This window comes from Pempheris klunzingeri, chromosome 3 (genome assembly GCF_042242105.1).
Source record: "Pempheris klunzingeri isolate RE-2024b chromosome 3, fPemKlu1.hap1, whole genome shotgun sequence".
Lineage (NCBI taxonomy): Eukaryota > Metazoa > Chordata > Actinopteri > Acropomatiformes > Pempheridae > Pempheris > Pempheris klunzingeri.
In genome coordinates this window covers 14960596-14981535 of record NC_092014.1, presented here as the reverse complement: position 1 = coordinate 14981535, position 20940 = coordinate 14960596, and the positions used below count along the sequence as shown (strand labels likewise).

General features: G+C 42.1%; 1 protein-coding gene across 1 annotated transcript in view; it reads left to right on the top strand.

The window, feature by feature from the left end:
• The window catches only part of adgrl3.1 (adhesion G protein-coupled receptor L3.1), a 93323-nt gene that overhangs the window by 53262 nt on the left and 19121 nt on the right, over window positions 1–20940 (top strand). Inside the window, exons 7-15 of the mRNA XM_070854726.1 lie at window positions 889–1290; window positions 2414–2517; window positions 3319–3504; window positions 5043–5081; window positions 10436–10619; window positions 14763–14885; window positions 15107–15312; window positions 16674–16850; window positions 17842–18051. Of these exons, the coding sequence (XP_070710827.1) occupies window positions 889–1290; window positions 2414–2517; window positions 3319–3504; window positions 5043–5081; window positions 10436–10619; window positions 14763–14885; window positions 15107–15312; window positions 16674–16850; window positions 17842–18051 (1631 nt within the window). The remainder of the gene's footprint in view (window positions 1–888; window positions 1291–2413; window positions 2518–3318; window positions 3505–5042; window positions 5082–10435; window positions 10620–14762; window positions 14886–15106; window positions 15313–16673; window positions 16851–17841; window positions 18052–20940) is intronic.

The window sequence follows — 20940 nt, the reverse complement described above, 5'->3', positions numbered from 1 at the left end:
CAGTTGAAAGCAACGGGAGGTTGGCAGATGGAGTGAGACAGTGTAGTATGTTCACAAAAGGACACTGTAACATTTACAAACACACGCTCTGTTCCTCTCTCTCTCCTCATCCATTCATTCTTTATATCTGTCCCCTGAACAGCGCCAATGTGAATAATTGAGCCTCTTTACAATGAAATATTGACAATAAAAGTGTGTGTCATGTGCATTTAAGTGGCCTTCCTGCCTCTCGTGATGTCATGGTGTTATGAATCATGCATGACACTGAAAGAATGTTTTTTTTCTGCCAGGATGGGCAGCAAAAACCACTACTGTGTACCAGTCCCATAGGAGAGACTGGTAATTGTTGGTCTTGCTTGGAGATCTTGCATTTATACATTATTACAATTATTGAAGCACTTTAGTGCACACATTTCTGCTCTTTTTAGTAATTGTCATTGACTGAAAAACATATCCAGGACTCACTAATAAAGAGACAATAAATAATCCCCCACAGAGACCTGGCAGATAACTGCATTGATGAGGGATGAAACACTAGCATTGGGGAGTCATCAGAAACATGAGCTACTCCCTGTCAAAGCTGTTTGGAGCTGCAAATGTGTTTGAGTCTGTCACTATAATATTATTTATGCTTGTAGGCCATCGCTCACATCACTTTGTGCTCACACAGATGGTTTGCTTGATCACAATTCTTTTAACTCTTGTTCTTACTTTGCCATCCTGGGAATATATTTTGAACTCTCCTTCTGGAATGAAGAGCTCATAATGAAAAAAAAATCTGGACTCGCAGATCTATGCAATGCATTTTGGGTCCTGGCTCTCACTTCTCACCTCTCACAATAACCAAGGCGATGTGTTGTAAATTTAAATCCTCTCTTTTTTTTCCAGACTATCGTCCACCTCCCATGATCCCTCCTAATCGAGGAGGTGGTGGCGGCTCATCTTCTTCATCTACTAGCCGCACCACCACCACTCGTTCTCCTCCCTACTACACCACCCCGCGGCCTCTCCTCACCACCTCTCCCGGGCAGCGCTATCGAACCACCACCACGGTTCGCCAGCCTGTCTTGGTTCCTGCCGGCGGCTCGTCATCCGACGCCAACCAGATCCCCGACACCAATCAGAAAGCTGGAGGACGCTCCCCTCCAGTGCAGGTCCCTCCCGCTGCACCACAGCCGCCTGTCCTGCCTCCTCAAGACTTCTGTAATCCAAGAGTGACAGCTGACATATCATGGCCCCGGACACAGCAAGGCCAGACAGCCAAGCAGCCCTGCCCTGTAGGGACACTGGGTAAGGAAGCTGCATGGGTGGGTGGATGGCAGGAAGAACTTGCGTAGTAGACTTATTGCATACAGCATATGTTACTTATGTTTTGTTTGTTTGCACCTTCATCTGCTCTGTTCTTAGCATACTCTTGGCAAAATGTTGTAAAATCTTAACTGAACCATGTTAGTGGTGTTTCATTTCCAAAGGTGGGCACATTTTCAAACTATTATCTAAAGTAAAAGTGTCAATACCACAATTGGATACAAAAGCAGCAGAGCACAGCATCTTTTATGACCACAGCTGTAAAAAGTATATGAATGTTGTAGCTGGTCTATATACTTCACATGCTGCTTGCTGGCAATTCAAACAGTGCATCACATTTTATGAGTTGTGTGTGTTTGCACATGAAGCCTGACCCTGTAAAGTAACTAGCCACCATCTCCAGTAATTAAATGTATTCAAGCCAAGTCAATATATTTATAGAACACATTTAAAAACAATGAATATTATGTGCAATTAAGATAAAGAGAGAATTATTTTCAATTTATTTTAATTTGAACAGTTTAATTTAATTTCAGATTTCCCCACATGGGTCAACGTTTGTTGTTTTTCAATGTGCGCCTTGAATAAATTGATTTGACTTGACATTTAAATGATAGAAATTACTAAAAAGACTGAATGATGAATGATCATGCATTATCATGAGATGTAAAAGCGGCAGCCCACAGGGAAGACCTGACAGTGATGGATAAACTTTTCAGCAATGGAACATGCTCTTGGATTTTGGAGAGGAGTAAGATGGGTGCAAAGGTGGAATTAAGGGTGTTTAAAAAGTAAAACATAGACATTACAGCACATACAATTCCTTTTGAAAATCTACTAGTAGAGTAGTAGTATAAATCCTCACAACACACACATGCACTTCCTTTGGACTAATTCTTTCCTTTGGACTATTTTAACCAGTAAGCTCAGACGACAAGGATAATTCTTCTCTCCTCCAACTACCAGACATAAACAAACACACACACACACACACACACACACACACACACAAACTGCTTGGTGAACCCCAGGCCCCTCAAGAGTCTTCACGTCTCGCGGTGAATGTCAGTGCTGTCTTACCCTGCTTGCTTTGCTTGTGTTGCAGGCGTGGCCACATACATGTGCGTGGCTCATTTGGGCTACTGGGATCCCCAAGGCCCTGACCTCAGCAACTGCACGTCGCCCTGGGTCAACCACATCATGCAGAAAGTAAGTCTGAATGCTGCTGCTGGCCCCACGGTTTAAGGGTATGTGGTATGGATATAGTCCTGCAGCAATTTCTCACGCATGAAGACGCTCTGACCTCAGGGGCAGATTTAGGCCACGTATCCATCCTCATTTGTTAACCTAAGTCTTGTTTGAGATCAGAGGGATTTTGTATAGCCAAAGGGGGATGGAAATAATGTCCAATAATGTCATTCACTTACACTGCGCTGTTATCTTTAAGCATGGAAAACATTATTGTGTTTGATTCCACTATATGCGTTTAATCTGGAATTTACTCTTCCCTAATTATCCTAACTTCTTACTGTACATTTAATATACTGCTTTGTGTCTGTTCTCACTTGAGCCACAAGGCTTCAAGGATTTTCTCTATAAGACAATAAATGGAGAAAAAAAAAAAGCCACAGTGGGAGATGTTTCTGTAAAGTATTAGTAAATTTATTTATGATAACAGTTATAAGGTGCCGGAAGCACTGCAGTAACTTCCCCTTCAAATAACCTAATCACTCTTCATGCTCCACCATCCCATCCTTGTTCTCGTCTTGCTCACCTCCATTGTTACGTTTACTTCTCTCCCATCTGTCCTTTACCCCTCCTCGCCTGTCCTTTATTTTTCCATCTGTCTTTTGCTATATTTTTCTCTTTCCGTCCTCTCACTCTCCTCCTCTTCATGCTCTCACCAACTTTCTCCTCTCCTCCCAACTTCCCCTACACTTGTCACCTCATCTGACTTTTTTTTTTTTTTTCAATTCTTCCCTCTCATTCTTTCACTTTATTCCTCCCCAGCTCCGTTCGGGCGAGACAGCAGCAATTGTGGCCAAGGAGCTGGCAGAGCAGACCAAAGGGCTGCTGCGTCCTGGCGATGTGCCATCCACAGTGCGGGCCATGGCCCAACTGGTCGAACTGCTGGACGTCCAGCTCAGGAACCTCACCCCCGGGGGCAAGGACAGCGCGGCCCGCAGCCTCACCAAGGTACTGCAACCACGACACGCTAAGTCAATATGTAGTGAGAGATTGAGTGAGATAAATGAGTTTCTTGCAGGCATTGGTATGGGGGAAGGTACAGACAAGAAATTAAGAGAAAAGGGAACATGTAGAGGGACTCTTCCAAGTTAACAATAAGATGAATAGCATCAGTGGTTAGTGTTTTTGTCTCACTTTTTCTTCAGGGGTTAAAAAAATCTCTGTGTGCAGAGTTTGATGAAAAACTATTACACTTTGGAGTTCAAGATGATGAATAGCTGCTTTTAGACATTATTTTATGCTCTTCTATGAGTGTGTGCTTTCGTAACAAGTTTTGCTCAACATTATGGGTGATAGATAACTGCTTTTAGTCTTTGGCACGGTTCCTCAACTCTTTTCAGATCAGGAGCGAAATTTAATAAAAGTCTGTCTTGCCCTGGGAGTTCTTCTCATTAAAACATACGGTACTTGAGATGAAAACAGGCTTGGGACACATTTTACGTCATAGGTCATTGTTTAATGAAGTTCAGTCTTTGAGCTATGGCTATGAAGATGCTGTCGACAAGCAGGATTGAGTGCTTACTGCAGGATTACATTAATGGAAACCTGATCCTGAGTATGCAAAGGATCTGTTTTACTACTCCGGTAGACAAGGAAAGAATTTAGTTCTGTATTTTGTTCATGTAGGCATTCAGTTAAAGTGAGTTAAATCTTTGGGGAATGGCTGACTGGCTGGCTTGGCTGGCTAATTGACTGACTGCCTGGATGGCGGACTGTTTCTTGATTGTCTCTGCTGAGGTCAACAGTGATAGGCGGGGTTTTGCAGTCAGATTGACAGCTGGTGCCACCTCTTATACAGTCACTTCACTGCCTTTTTTCCTCCGCATTAGCTCGTAAGTCTCAGGATCTGCTTTATTTTCACTCTCCTTTTCTGCCTCCGTCGCGCTATCACACTCTTTACATCTCCTGTGCTCCCTCTCTAAGTAATTCAGTAACACATGTGAAGTGAATACATACTGGAGCATGTGTAAGTGGAATCAATTAATCTGTGTTTTGCTGTTGACCAAATGGCCTGTTAAAGGTTGAATTTGTAGAAAAAAGTCCTCCATAGAAGAGGAAAAGCATTCTTCCTGATTTCAATAATGACCCAATTATATATACCTAATTGAGTAATATGCCTTCTTATTATGCTAATTTTTGTTAGGAAATCGAATATGACCAATCACGCACGAGTGGCATAGTAATTAAGGCCATCAATTCACTTGATGGTAGAGGCAGAGAATGTGTAGAAAAGGGAATGGAGTAGCAGAGGAAATCAGGACAACAATGTGGAAAAAAGAAATTGTAGAAAAAGCAGAAAGAGCAAAAGAAAGATGGTCACAGGAGAAACAATGAAAATAAAGGTGAGTGAAAATAATAGCAATATACTTCAGCCACTTAAGTCTTCTTGTGCAACGTTAATGAAGTGTGTGTGAATGCCTTTGTATATGTGTGTGTATGATTGAGAGGTGTTATATCGCTAACAGCTGAATTGTTTGAATTTGCAGCTTCAGAAGAGAGAAAGGTCCTGCAGGTTTTTCACACAGGTATTTCCGCTTCCTGGTGTCATTGATTACTTTGCCACACCATAGTCGCAAGCATCTTTTTGTTTTGTTCTTCACACTCAGCATGTAATCCGCAAAGAAAGCTTTTGTGTGTGTATGCGTGTGATCACACTTTACAATGCTCTACGTAGAATTGTAATTCCATGCTGCAGCAGTTGTCTTATCATTTGTATCCCCAACCCTTTGAGGAGGGCAGCCATTTAATATGTCTATTCTGGTCCTGAACCACGGTATGCATCAGAATCGCTGGTAGCCATCTACATGATGTTTACTAACAAAATGTCTGTCTCCTCAAAGGGTTCACTGACATTCTTTTGTTTTCAATTTTTCTTTTTTCTTTGCATTCAAAATCAATGGTACTGATAAGAGACCATGATCAATATCAATAATAGCTCATCTATTTTGCAGTTCTGTCTGCAGAATTGTAAACAGGCCTGCCTGAAACCAAATGACTCGCTATCTATCTCCATTCAATGAAATGCCCTCTTTGCCGCTGTATCAGAGAGACCGAACTGAGTATGATGGATATTCTTTTGCATATTGCTTGGTCATGGCCTTAGTGCCTTCAAAATAATACCAGCTTGTGTTTGTGGCTCAGTGATAATTAATTTTTCATCCTTGTTGGTCTGCTTGTATTGATGTTTGTCTGTGTTGATGCCATGGGCTCACCCCCATGAACAGAAAATCTAACATCGTTTAGGCATGTTTCTGGTCAGCTAAAATCACTATTCAGAACATCAAAGGACCCCACCTTCCTCATCCATGTGCTGAAGATAGACTGCAGAGTCTCTCTTTTTCTCTCTCTGCATCCTCCAACACACACACACACACACATACACACCCTTGATGGGCTAGCTCTTTTTCTCCTGATGCAGGCTTTTTTTCCACTCTCCCCCTGAAAAAGTCTTAACGTCAGCACCAGTCAGCAATGTCACATCATAGAACATGGCTTAGGACTATATGCAAGCTGACACACACACACACTCACATGGACATGGCACAAATATATAAATATATTTTCAACAATGATCTTATGCCATCGCATCAAAACAGTCCGACGTTTGGTGGTGGCATCTCCTTAATCCAATAAATGCTGCAAAGATGCTTTTAAGAAAGAGAAGGTGCTTTCAGATCGCTAGTTATAGGTTCAACTCAAAACGGTCCACCACACACCTTGGGGTACTGCAGGGGGTTGGGATTGATCGATTATATAATTAGCCTTAGTAATGTGAAACAAAATTATACCAACAGTCCCTTACTCCGTCAGATAGAAATGTGCGTGATTAGGGATGTGGTGTGGTGCTGCCCTCTCCTCGTTAATTATCTACAGCACTAATTGCCAAGTGAGGAGAGTGGGCAGGAGGTTTGGGTTCTTAATAGAGACAAAAAATAATTGAATTCTCTCTCTCCTTCTCTCTCCCTCTCTTTCTCTCTCCCTCTCACACTTCATCTCTCCTCCTCTCTCCCTTCGTTTGGGGAACTGGGGACTTGTTTCATGTATACTAAATTGGCAATTTATTCATGATGAAGTTGGTGGTGTGGAGAGGCTTTGATGCTGTAGGCTGGATAGGTGGAGGGAGGTAGAGTCTGCAAGGTAGACTGAGAAAGAGCGAGGGAGGGGAGATCAGAAATTAAAGAGAAGAGATTCGCAGAAACAGAAATGGAATGTGAGAGACAGAGAAAACAATAAAGGGGGCAGCGAGGAGTCAGTGATGCTCAATGACAATGTCTAATTTGCCCTCTATTTATGGATGGCGGGTCAGAACACGGCATGCTGTGAATTTAAAGCCTGATTTAGCTGCAAACTCATCCTGTCAGGGAAGACAAACTCCAACAACAACTGACAGATAAGCCTGCTTCTCTGATGAAAACATTTTCAAAACATGCACTTTCTCAGAGCTCAGCCAAGCAAGTAAAAGAAAAAAAAATCCTTTCTTTCCTTTACTCTTGCCCCTTTCCATACTTCTAACATCCCAACTCCGACATTTTAGGAAATGTGTCCTACTGTGCATGTGTGTACACATACTGTACATGCATGCACACGTGCGTGTGCCCGTGTTCCCCTCGTGTGGCTGGGAGTAGTAGAGCAGCCCAGCTCTAGTCTGTCTTGCTGCTGCTGTTTACGCTGGATTACCCCAACGCTTCAAAGCATTTCACTTCTGCCCCATTTACTGGTGTGTGTATGTGTGTGTGTGACCGTGCACGCTGTGTGTGTGTGTGTGTATGTGCACACACGTGTGTGCCTACCCTGTAATACATAGCCACACATAGACACAAACGCACACATACATGCACACAAACGACACCCTTATCTGTCTCTGCAGAGTCTCTCCCCTCTTTGAAGACCCCTAAAAAAAACCTGTCTCCATTTTAGCCCTCAAGTCCTCATACTTGTGCAGATAGAAATGTCACTAACGGCACTGAAGCTTACAGGCACACCCCCACACACGCACACGCACACACACACTCTCACACAAACACATATATTCCAACATCATTGACTTTCTGATGTGGAGATGTCTGGACCTCAAGGAAATCACACCCCTTCTTCTCCTTACCTATCTCTCTCCTCTACAGATGCAATCTCAGCGCCGGCGAATTAAATTTCAATGAAGAAATTATATGAAATTGAAAATGCAAGATAATCAAAAGTTCAATAAAAAGCAATGAAAAGTTTAATGAGAGTAGAAAAGGGGGGGTTATCTGAAACACATCAAAGTGAGCGTTTTGGGAGCAGCAGCACCAGCTTGAGCGAATGGAAAGCAATGCCACTGCTGTCATATTTGCCGTGCCTACAGAGCATCCTCTCCTCTGTCTCTCTCTGTTGCCTTGACTGCTACTGTAAAGCAAGTGGAGCAGAATGATGCACTGCAATGCTTCTCCCAGCCCCTTGTGCACACCCTAAAACACACACACACACACACACACACACACACACACACACACACACACACATTTTAGTGCCAACACTCATAAGAGCACACATGCATCCCATACAATATGCAAAAACACATACCTGCACATTAAACAAATGCACTGCCACATTGTAGTATGGCATGTACAGTATATGTCAGCGCATATGGACTCATTCATGTACACACTGGTTGTGCACTCAGATCGCAGAGAAAGTGTTATTTCCACATTGCAAGCAGATAACAGGAAATTCTGGTTTTAGGTGTAATTAGTGCTTATTTACATTATTGATTACTATGTTAATCATCTTCCAGATTGATCAATTACTCATTTTTTTCAGTAAAATATCAGAGAATAATGAAAAATGCCCAATAGAATTTCATGAATTTCATGAAGCCAAAGTCAAGTCCTGAAGTTATTTGACCAACTGCCCAAAATACAAAGATATTACAGTTTGTTTGGCTTTTTGTACTTGAAAAATGGCTTTGTTAATTGACAAATTGATCAGTTGATTCTCCTCAAGCTTGTTTGTCACCAGTCTGATTTGTCTGACTCCTCGTGTTCTCTGTTGGTCATTGTGTTACCAAATTTCATCACTTTGCTGACTGCAGTGTTATCATGTTTGATATAAATGATGGGCAAAACTACAAAAAAAAATACCCAAGTTGTAATAAATCAGGTTTTTCCTTTACAGGAGCACTGAAGCGTGTAGTCCTCTGTCACAGTCAGTGAAACGATGAGATTCAAACAGTTTTGCTGGTGTACGTATATGCATCTGTGCGCTTCATATCCACTCCTGCTTATTCTGGTTGTTTGCCGAAGCAGTGGATTAATTAGTTTTTGTTTACATGTAGCCCTCCCAAACTCATCCGGTATGCATCCCAGCTAATTAGTTGCTAGCGCTAAAAGAGGACATAATATTATCATATTAGGTTGTTGGCTAAGCACTCATTTTATGTGTCTGATATACTGTATCTACATGTGGATATCACACCCCCAAAATAAACAGGTAGGATTAGTTATAATTCCAGAGGCCAACTGCACGTTTTTGTAGCACATGCCATCAACACTCATGTGAGTCATCATCTGCAGTGTTTCTCCATCTAGGGCACTTTCCCAAACCACTGCACACACACGCACAAACACACGCTTTACTTCTCGACAATCACTGATGTTGTCTTCCCTCCTCCCTCATGGTCTCTCACTTCTCCCTAACCCTGAGTAAAAGGGGCAGGGAGGAAGTCAAATGGTTGATGTGTGAATGCCAATAAACTGATGTCTCTCACATATCCCCCCTGCCCTTGCAATTCCCCACTGGAGACCCTCTTTGCTTGTATAATGGCACCTGTGTTCCTTTTTCTACTTTCCCATCCACTCTCCTCATGAGAGAGATGCACTGAAAGAGCGAGAGATATGTGAGAGATGGGAGCGTGTATGTGGAAAGGGTGGTTTACAGTCAGAGCAAGAGAAGGAGAAAATAAAGAGACAGACGGCGGTGTGAGATGTGTGTGTTTGATAGCACCTGTATTCGTTTTTCCGCCTCCCTTGTTCCCAGCGGACGCCTGTCACCATGGACTCACTGGACTGTTTTATCGCTCTCCCATGGCTCCCCCTCTCTCCTTCCCCCCTCTCCGCCGGCTCTCTCTTTTCTCTCTGTTTCTTTATCTCTCCCAGGGTCTTTTAAAAATGTGTGCGTCTGCTTATGTGTGGTGTTCATGTCTGAAAATGAGGAGGTGAATTCTTAAGAGCATAAAGGAATGTGAGCTGGAGACAAAATAAGTATTGTTTCACAGAAAACATTTCATCTATGCGAGCCAGCTCTTCTCTGTTTGGTAATATTTTTGGATTCAAAACTGTTCTGCGCGGCTGGATGTGACCCAGCAGACATTATCTGATAAAACTAATTTCTTCTCAATCCCTCAAGCACGAGTTTTCCAACTCAAAGATAAGACTGTTGCTTCAAAAAAAAAAAAAAAAAAAGGTTTTGGGGGTGTAGACACATGCTGATTGCAATCTGCTAATTAGCTTAGCTTAATTTTCGGAACATCTGTGATGAATTTTCGATCACAACATGCTTTTATAAAGAGAATGTGGGAAAAAAGGTGGTAATGAACAGTGAAAAGTGTGGACTACAAGTTAGGAAATTCTGTGTTTTTGCCTTTGTTATGTCTGCATGGGAATGCTACATTTGCATTGCTGACATTTTTTTGTTGTCATGATTTATCAACATGATAAATGAAACGCCACTGCATTCTCACTGTTGCATCCCACTGACTACTGTCTTCAGTAGTTACGATGTAGCAATGTTACTCGTACTATGAATGGATTTGCATTAATTTTCATATAAGCATCATTGACTAAAAGTGATGAAAGTGTTAGCACTGGCTTCCTCCATGTGACCCCTGTTTCTACTGCTGCCCCAGGCTATGGTGGACACTGTGAATCATTTGCTGCAGCCACGAGCCCAGACAGCATGGAGAGAGCTGCCCACCAGCGAGCAGCTGCACTCGGCCACTCTGCTCCTCGATACTGTGGAGACGGGGGCTTTTATGTTAGCTGACAACCTCCTCAAGACTGACACTGTGCAGGAGACCACTGACAACATCCGTGAGTACATTTTCCCGTTTTCCAAACTCAGTCGGACCTTGGAACTGTTAAGGAGCCTGTAGCGATTGCCCTCAAGCGAGGAACTTAACCTCCATTTGCTCTAGTGAAGCTACATAGTGGCCAAGCGTTGAGGGCTGTGGCTGCACTGTTCATGTCTCAGGTGTTGAACTGTAGGAGTGCGAAATGTGGCTCAACTGGAGCAAAAGGATATTTGCGATTTGTTGACTTTACCTGGAAACAGTGTAGCAGAGGGGGGGAATTTCTAGAGAGTGCCCCTATTATACAGAAATGTGGCTCTTAGATTTCAAAGATTTTACAGTTTTCTATTTTCTAAGATCTTAGGAAAGCGTAAACCAGCTCAGGCTGCTAAAGATCTAAGAATATGATGTAATATTATTGTAAGATGCAACCCGCCGCCTCAGATCTATGTTTTATAGTACAAACGAGAAACAAGGTATACCATATAACTTCAAAGTGCGTCAAAATATAACATCATGTTTCATGTGCATAATTACACACTCACATTCACATTCTGAACATGTGAATGTACACGAATAGACATGGATAGAAGTGTGGCGTAACAATGTTTTTGAGAGAAACTTGAAAGATCAGTTTCAATCTGGGCTGTTTAAGTATAATGGAACAAGAATATGAAATACTTCAAAGCTGAAGCAGTATTGACAGGTAGCTAATTTAGGATATCAAATGCATATGTTAAACATCACTATAGTTCTGTGTGGGGGGGGTTGGGGGGATAATTGTGGAAAAGATGCATTTTTGGATCTCTGTGGCTTCATATGGCTGCGAATAGATTTTACATAAGAGATATTGACGGATTGTGACAGGAAAGTCAGACTGACTCATTAGTGTGAAATATTTAATCATTTTTCTGTATGCTACTCGATAAATCACTCTGTCAAATTAATAATTTGTTTGTGTTCATGAATAAACACAAAGGAAACACAACAGAAATCTGTTACCCCATAATGAACATTAAAGGGATGTCAAAGATAACCATCACATTCTCGTGTATCTCCGTCTAAAATCAGAATCAAACTGTGTAAAACAGAAGGAGCTCATTTTGATTATCCAGGATGCGACAATGCTCCAAAGTGTTTAATTTGCACTGCATGCAGCTTTTGGCCCAAACTGGCTAGCAAGTGTACAAAAGAACTACTGAAAAAACATAAAATGTATGGTAAAACTGTACGGATACTAAATCTTAAACACTAAAACCTGGCCTCTTGCCTGAGTGGCTCTCTGTCTCTGGATTCAACACAGGTCATGCTGTTCAATTACTCATAGCTATCCATCAGTAGGCTGTTTGGACTTATTACTAATGAGAATGGACAAATTACTCATTTGTGCTAAAACATTATCAAAAAAAGTACCCTTAATACCTGACTGCCCCCATAAGTGTCCATATAGAAGCAAGAGAGAAAAAGAAAAGAATTAATAACTCAAATATTTAAGTATAGCTGTGATTACAGAGATGAGATCAATTATTTGTGCGAAAATTCAACATTTTGGTAGCATTCACAAAACAGCATTTGCAACGGACTCCATGTACATAAAACACATGTCAAAAGAGCTCATGACGAAGAGGTCCAGGTTGTTGTGTGAGTGGCTTCAAAGGGTCAAATCCACAGAGAATAATCCTCATCTGACATAATGTAGGGAAAAAATGGGCTCCAGGCTTCTAAGGCAGGGATGAATTGTTTGCCAGAGACAAATTCTTTATTTATTTATTTATTTTCCGTATTTTCTTCCCTCCACTTGTAGGCGGAATTGACAAAGCAGAACAAAGCTAGTTATTATGGTGTTGTGCACATCACTTTCCTCTCCTCTCTTTCTCCTCCTTCCATCATCTCTTCTCATTTTCTCTCACTGATCCTCTCATCATTGGGCCATGGAATGAGGCAGAAATACTGGAGAGCGAAAAACCTCTTTTCTTTTCATGCCTTTGGATGATGCTATATCTGTGAGCCATCGTTTCATCTGCACCCAGACCAGAGAGTTGCTCTCACTTATGTTTTCCTTGATTATCATCCTGTTTACTCCCCTCTTGATTTGATATTTCAACATTTCCTCCCCATTACTAGGATTCACTGGGCTTGTATGTAACTTAGTCAGAGATGAAAAGTCACGGAGGAGGTGCAGGAAGGATAAGAGAGAGGAAGATGAGTGAAAATGAAGACTGGATGAGTGCGTGCTTGAGGGTGATGGTTGTGGTGGAATGTCAAATGATGCTGCAAGGGGTTTTTTTTTTGCTCACTCTCACATCAGTAAGCAATTAAATCACAGCTATTTAAGTCACACAACGTGGTGATAACACCACAGCATTTTTTCTTTTCACAAACAGACGGCAGAGACAGGTTCCACACAGTCACCTGATACAGCATGGCTTTGTCATGTTCTCGTTTGAGTTTGAACGCAACCGCCATCTTGCACAATTTCACCTTACGCGCTCGTATCCCATCCAGTTTGTTCCCTCCTGAACGTTACCGCATGAACAAGGTTACATAAACAGTCATGGAGATGTAGGCTAGCACATCTCTGAAGAACTTAAAACAGGAAATCATCTATTTTGTGGGAAATTTTGTCTCCACATTCCTCTCCTTTTTGTGCCGTTAATCTTCCCTTCCAGCTAATCCAGTGGGCAGATCCACTGTGATTATCTCTTCCCTTTATTCATAACCGGCCCGATACCGCCTCTCATCTCTCTTTTCTCTTCTTCCATCCTCACTTCCCTCTCTCTCCGTCTCCTCCCTCTCTCCTCTCCTCATTGCACTTTTTAAACCCCCTTCCTCACCCCCCCTTCTTTTTCTTTTTCATAAGTCTTTCAGAGGAGAGTGAGCGACAGGAATATATTATTTGAATGACGCATTTTTAAAGAAGCCACTGCAGCTACTGTAGGTGATATTATTGTGTTAGATTGTGTATGCGACTGTGCGGTGCAGTGTTAGGCAGATGAAGAAATAGTGTTATTATTAGAACCAAAACAGTGATTTGAAGGGATAACACAGCGGTAACAGCGTGCGTGTGTGATAACGATAATGAACAAGTGTGTTTCTTAGGAGGAGGATTGTCATGACAAGGATGCTTTAATTAGATTAGACTCAGCGTGTTTTGATACCCCGCCGCTGTGTGTGGGTGTGGATGTGTATGTACATGTATGTGCATGTGTGCGGGTATGTTTATGTGTGTGTGTGTGTGTGTGTGTGTGTGTGTGTGTGTGTGTGTGTACATATCTTGAACGTTTAGTTTGGCTCCTGTGTAAGACGAACACTTATCCTGTGTTTCTCTTTCTTTTTGCCAGTATTTGCATATCAGTGTCTGTGTTTATGTCTGCTGCGCTTTGCCTCCATTTCCTCGCTTCCTGACCTTAGTACCTCAAGCCTTTGCGCCCTCGTACTCTGCGAAGAGTAGAGTAGAGAACATGGTCTTCTTTCCACCTATTGCCACTCTACTCCTCTCCCCCTCTCTGTATCTTCTCATTTCTATCTCTCATCCATTCTGCTCCTTTGACTACCCACTTTAGGTTTTACCTCTTTTCCAGCACTTCTGCTTGACCTCCTCGACATCTTTTCCTTTCACCCTCTTCTCCCACTCCTCCTCCTCCTCCTCTTGCGCTCTCATTTCCATCTGAGCATGTCCTTGTGTTGTTTATTTGATCAGGGAGCTGTTTCCACCATGAAAGCAGTGTCTAAATCACCAAATCACTCAGAAGCACAAGATAGCGATACACCAAAGGTATAATTAGTCCTTAATTAGAAACTTTATCTAATACATTACAGAGCCGTAATCAGAATGTGCTAACGAACCTGGATGGTGAAATTAGATTCCCACAATACAAGAGAGAGGCTGGATTATCTGCCTCGATGTGTTGGACCAGTTGCCTGGAGACATTGTTGCCTTTTTTAGTATAAAAAGTTATTTCACTTTGATGCGTGTCATCCTTTTTTTTTTTTTTAATTTTGTTTAGAAGGAGCTAGAAACAGCTTCAGGATTCATGCCTGTGTTCTACTATGAAGCACTTAGTGAGAAAACACAGTTATTACAAGAGGCTGCAAAACAAACCTGATGTAACGTGCTATGCTATGACTTGACATTATGGTGTGTGTGTGTGTGCATGTATTCCAGAGCTGGAAGTGGCGAGGCTGAGCACGGATGGGAACCTCGCAGACCTGACATTTCCTCAGTCAGAACTACATGGAAACTCCATCCAGCTGTCAGCCAGCACTCTCAAGCAACACGGCAGAAACGGTAGAAGAGAAATCTCACATCTTCTCTTCCTCTCACTCTCATTATGAGGTCTATGACCCCTCTCTCTCTATCTCTCTCCCTCTGTCTATCGCACTTGCAATGATTTTTCCCACATGTAATCTCTCGCTCTTTCTCACATCCTTCATCTATTCTGTCATCTTGGTTTAAGCCAACAATTCTCAAGTTGCGCCTCCTCCATGAACCTTTGTGTCTTCTTCCAGGTGAGATCAGGATGGCCTTTGTCCTGTACAGGAACTTGGGTTCCTACCTGTCCACAGAGAATGCAAGCGTTAGACTGAGCAGTGAGGCGGTCTACCCTAATTACTCTGTTATCGTCAACTCCCCGGTCATCACAGCATCCATTAACAAGGAGAGCAATAAGGTTTACCTGTCTGAGCCAGTGGTCTTCACTGTCAAACACCTGCAGGTAAGAAAGTGACTGTTTTTGTAAACAATAAAAAAAATCTTGCTGTTTGATAATGGCACTGAAATTGAGGTTAACAGATAAGGCTGGTAATATTTTTTTTATTTATAATAAATCCCATGAAAAGACTAAAACCACTAACCTACTAACAAATATGGTCAAACTTGAAATTCTTTGTTCCTCTGTGGCGTAGACCTCCATTGTTGTCCAAAAACTTTTAGAAAAACGCATAACGGAGCCACACTGTAGCACTGGGTGACATGTTCTCATATTAGAATGAACATGGATGCTTGATTCAATTTCATATACATCATTCTGGTGCTATAAATACTTACTAGAGCAGCAAATGTGTGTTAATCCACCGCCAAAAATAGTTCAGAGCAAATGCACTATTTACTCCTTGTTTGCTAAAACCCACTGTGCCCAGCTGTTTCAGGAAATTATTCAACCTTAATGGAAAAAAAAGGAAACTTAAATTTTGGCTCATTTTTAAAGATCATTTAGTCTTCCTTTGGAATGATTGGGCCTAAGTACCACAGTATTGAGATGAGGTTGGAAGGTATTGAGAAATGAACTAATGCATGTCTTTTCGTGGAATTTGTTGGCAGTAAGATAAATATAGAGTAACGGATGCTCCCTCCTTCGACTTGAGACTGTCATGCTCCCAAAAACGAGGACCTTAGACTTGAATTGGCCCTCACTGCTGTGGGCTTGATTTCCTAGACTTATGTCACTGACTCGCTCCAGATGCCAACGAAGAACAGCTCTGGTGTTAATAATAATTACAGACCGAATTAAGGTATAATTCCACAGTACTTCATACTGAATGAATTGTGGTGCTCAATGCAGCAAATGCTGTTCCAGTTGGTGATCCAGCTTGTTGGCAGCAAAAAAGTCCTCACGATTTCACTTGCTCATTTTGAGAGTAACTTAACAAACCCAACACACACAGCTTCATCAGTTTACACAACACAAACAGCTCTTACACTCAAGAATCTCACACAACAAGCACGGACGCAGCACTGTCACCTCCTGCCATGGCTCTATGTTTATTTGTTGCTGCACTCTCGCATTCTGTCCCTTCTGTTTGTTGTTTTGTTGTTGTGTGTGCTTGACTCCCTCTCTGTGTTTCTTCCTCTCCATTCCTTTCTCCACCATTACCTCCCACCATTTTTCTCACTTTTTTTGGCTCTCCCACCACTCCCGTTTCTACCTCCTACCTCCCCATGACTAAGTATCTGTTCTGCGTCTTCCTGTACCCCCACCCCTCCTCCTTTTCGTCGCTGTCTCTCACGATTTCTTCCTCGCGGCCTCGTCTTCTCTCTCTCACTCTCTCTCCCTTCCTCCCCCTCCCTTGCCCATAGCATTCGGAAGAGAACTTCAATCCCAACTGTTCGTTCTGGAGCTACTCCAAGCGCACCATGACGGGATTCTGGTCTACACAGGACTGTCGTCTGCTGGCTACCAATCGCACACACACCAGCTGCTCCTGCACACACCTCACCAGCTTTGCGGTGCTCATGGCCCATGTGGAGGTCAAGGTAGGCGTTTATTCTGCTGTGTCTGCCAGAGGGGGATGGGCAGGATCAAAGGGTCAGTTGTTCATCATTTGATTAGCCGGGGCTGGCAAGGCTGGTCAACAGACTCTAAAAAAAGGGGAAGGAAGGAAGAGAAAGAGACCACAACATCTGGAAAATAGATTATCACTCTCCAGACTCTCCAGTAGTGAGTAATCATACTTGGCAGAAGAAATTTTACAATTGGCTCGTCAAGCCAGATGATGGCATTGACTTGACAAAAATATATGCACTTTAAAACATTCAGTCTATGGAGTTGTGGATCACTAAAACAGATGCATATTAATTTACCATAGAAATCTACATCAGAGGCAAAAGCTGCCGGTCCTATTTTATTATAAAAATTATATTTGATTGTTCAGAAGGTGAAGTTGCTAATTTATTTTGATATCCATGAGCCATGTGGGCGGTGGATAAAAATCCCATTGTCGCGCCGTGTGTGGGATAAGTACTTTTTGTCTCCTCTTTTGTTACGTTAAGACCAAGTTCCTTCTCACAAATCGGCTCTTGTAACTCTGGATATTGTGTGACACCCAGTCTCTCCCTCTGGGCCAGAGGATGTGTGTTACTTCTAAAGGGGTCATGGTCAGAGCTAGCTTGGCAGCCCTTTGCGAACACAGTGTGAGGATTTGAGCAGTAGATCCATCACAGCAGTGCTATGTTGAACATTGCTCTGCCTGCCAGGTTGCAGGACACTGATGGATAGAGCCAGCACACCTGTGCAACACAGCGTAACGCTGTGGCCCTGAACGCTCCGCGACACAGAGCCAGACTCACATCAGTCAGGGGAGGGGGGGATGTTTGTCGGCTCATACAGTATGTTTCATGTTACAACAACATGACTCATGTATGTTTTTAGCAAACCAAGGCTAATCCGAGCTAAATATAGCAGCTATAATTGGCTATTAGATAACCCACTTAAGATTGTCTCTTTTTTTTTTGCACTTTCCCACAGAAAGCAGACAGCATGCACGACCTGCTCCTGGATGTCATCACATGGGTGGGGATCCTGTTGTCGCTGGTTTGCCTACTTATCTGCATCTTCACCTTTTGCTTCTTCCGTGGGCTGCAGAGTGACCGCAACACCATCCACAAGAACCTCTGTATCAGCCTCTTCATCGCTGAGTCACTGTTCCTGGTCGGGATCAACAGGGCCGATCAGCCGGTAAGAAGGGCGGGATTTTCTTTGTGTGTGCGTCTGTGTGTGTACAATGTACAACATGTGTGCTTGCATAATCTTTGCCTAAAGGGTATAGACAGTCCACTTTTATTAGAATGAATAGTTAAAATAGATCAATAAAAACAAATATTTTGCACATAGGCCACTTTTCAAAATGTGCCTCATTATTCATGCTGGGTTGGCGCAGGCTTGGCATAACTGTCCACTGACCAATACCACTGATCATACTGCATTGTTGGCAGAGTAAATTGTGAAATGTTTACTAACTTGCTGTCAGTGGTTGACCACATTTCTGCTACACGAATAAGAAACAGCACATTTGGTACATGCAGTGTTCCCGGAATAAATCGAAAACAGAAGTTTCTCTGGGTGGTTGTTAAACAAACCATATCTGTGTATTCAAACCAGCCTGGATTATACAACTTTTTTTTTCTCATAAATTGTTAAAGGAAAAACCAGCAAAATCATATCATGCCGCCTTTGTCTCTACTGAAACTGCTCAGTTTTCCATGACATCATTACTATACTGAGCACTAGGAGCTTCCTCAGATTAACTGTATAACAGTTTGTGGCTAATTCAGAAAGGATTATCAACCAAGGCAGAAAAAGAGACTAAAACATCGTTCTAACATTAGTCAATTAGCACAGGTAGGTTATTGTACTTCTTGAACGGCAAATTGCCTTAAATATAATAAATATGTAGGGTACAAAAAAAACAAATCTTCCTGTTATTTGGTCTGTTCCACAGAAGTATTTTACAATGCAGTGTGTATGTGTACATTACACAGACTTGCTTATTGGCCAGATAACATATTAAAGCTATTAGCTTTGTTTTAGCTCTGATGACGTTTATGCTGTGCTTCAGTCTTCAGTTGTTTTTCTTAGTCATTTCCCCCCTCAGGCTACAGTAGCTGCAGTCTATGCCTTTTGCCTGGAAATCCTGTTGGTTGTGAGGAGGATGTTTGCTGAACAGTAAATCTTTCGCGAACAATGCCCATAAGAGGCAGGATTGTGAATATGGGTTCACCCTGCATTTGTCCATTCCTATAGAGTGCCGACATCGAGATCACACAAGACCCGAGTGTGCACACATCATTGATAAACTGTAAAATTACCCTGTATAAATCCAGGCCTGTATGGTTAACAGAAGTTAAGTTCTGTTAAAGTGATTTTGCAACACTTTGTCTGGATATTGATCATGAAAGAAAAATGTTGTCACTGACTTTCTTTATCTGATCTTCTTATGAAAAGTTAATGCTCTGCAATCAATAATTTTCAAGTATCTCTGAGACTGAAAGGAGCAGAATTCTTTGTTTGTGAAGTACATTCTGCCAATATGTAATATATAGATTTATAATAAGTGTATAGAAATTTCATCTAATTTCAGTTGCTGTAGAAACATTTGTTCACGTCAAACCTGAAAATTACTCTAGAGTACCATGTTGTAAACAGCTTGTGAGCAGGGTTCAGGCCAGGTCAGAAGACTCATGTTGACATTCAGACCAACCTTGGGGTTTATTCTGGGTCACTGTGTCAGTATGAACTGGCTGTATATCATTGTCTGCATCAGAATGTCAAGTAACACATAGTGATCCTTCTTCTTCAGAGTCAGCTCTGCGTTTAACTAAAAACTGATAACTGGTCATGAATGCAGCATGCTTTACATCTCTATGGTCATAGCGGTTATTGGTGATGGCCAAACCTCTCAACCTCTGACACCTTCTTTACAGTAGCATGTTAACTGGCTCTAGTGGACTGGATGGTGGAAATGTTGTTAAATGTGATTCTGACAGCTATGCTGCTCTCTGCAGCCACTGAAGTGTGTGCAATTAGGGCTAAAGTAACTTCAGTAGTTATGAACTAATTGGTCTCGTTCTGCTTCTCACCCCCCACAACCCAAACCTTACCAGATTGGGACCTTCTATTACAGTACTACTTTGCTGCTCACAACTGCATAAGAGGAAGTCCAATAAAAAAAATCTATAGCTATATGGAAAGAAGACCTTGACCTCTGTTATGAGCCAACAAGCCCATTTATTAGCTGTCAGCTTAAGGTGTTAGCTTGTGAAATGTCTTGTGCGTGTATTTAGTGGCTGGTTGAGCTTCATACCATATGGAATGCAATTTACACAAGCTAATAAATTAAACTTAGTGTGTCGCGTTCTAATATTATATTTTATTACGTGTGGAATAGAGATGTTTGAGACATTTTCAAATACATCCTTAACTGCAAAGACACCCACAACAAATAGTCTTGCCCACAGAGAGTGTGGAGGTTTTTTAAAATCACTGAGCTACAATTTGTGAAGCAATTATTACATATCAGCGAACCAAGCAATATCAAGCTCCATCCCTAATAATGTACAGTGCTGTTTTGGCTCCAGCCATCAGAGTCCACATGGTCTGCATTCCAATCACAGCCAATGTTGTATAATCCATATGGTCCGCATTGAATACGCCAATCATGGATTAGGACTTTAAACCTCACTTGGGTGCAAGCACTTACACAAAAATCGTTTGGTCAGATTCTGAGATGAGACATCCTCCTTTAATTCCTCTGGGCAAGGTCACTGAAATAGAATCAGCACAGACTGTTGGAAATCCTGTTCCCGTCATCGTCTTAGTACTATGTACTATGTGTGTGCACAGCGTGGCTAGGTAGCGTATGCTTTCTTTGTCTGTGAGCTGGTTGAATCATTACGTAATAGTGTATGTCTGGGGGGAGGAAGTGCTCAGGGCTGTATCCTTTATTTCCTCCATAGTATTCAACAAGCTTTAATGCAGCCTCAGGCCTTTGTGTCCGGCTGAAGGTCCAATGAGAAAACATTCAAACATTGCAAATGAAAAGACAAAACAAATTGATAGAATGTATTT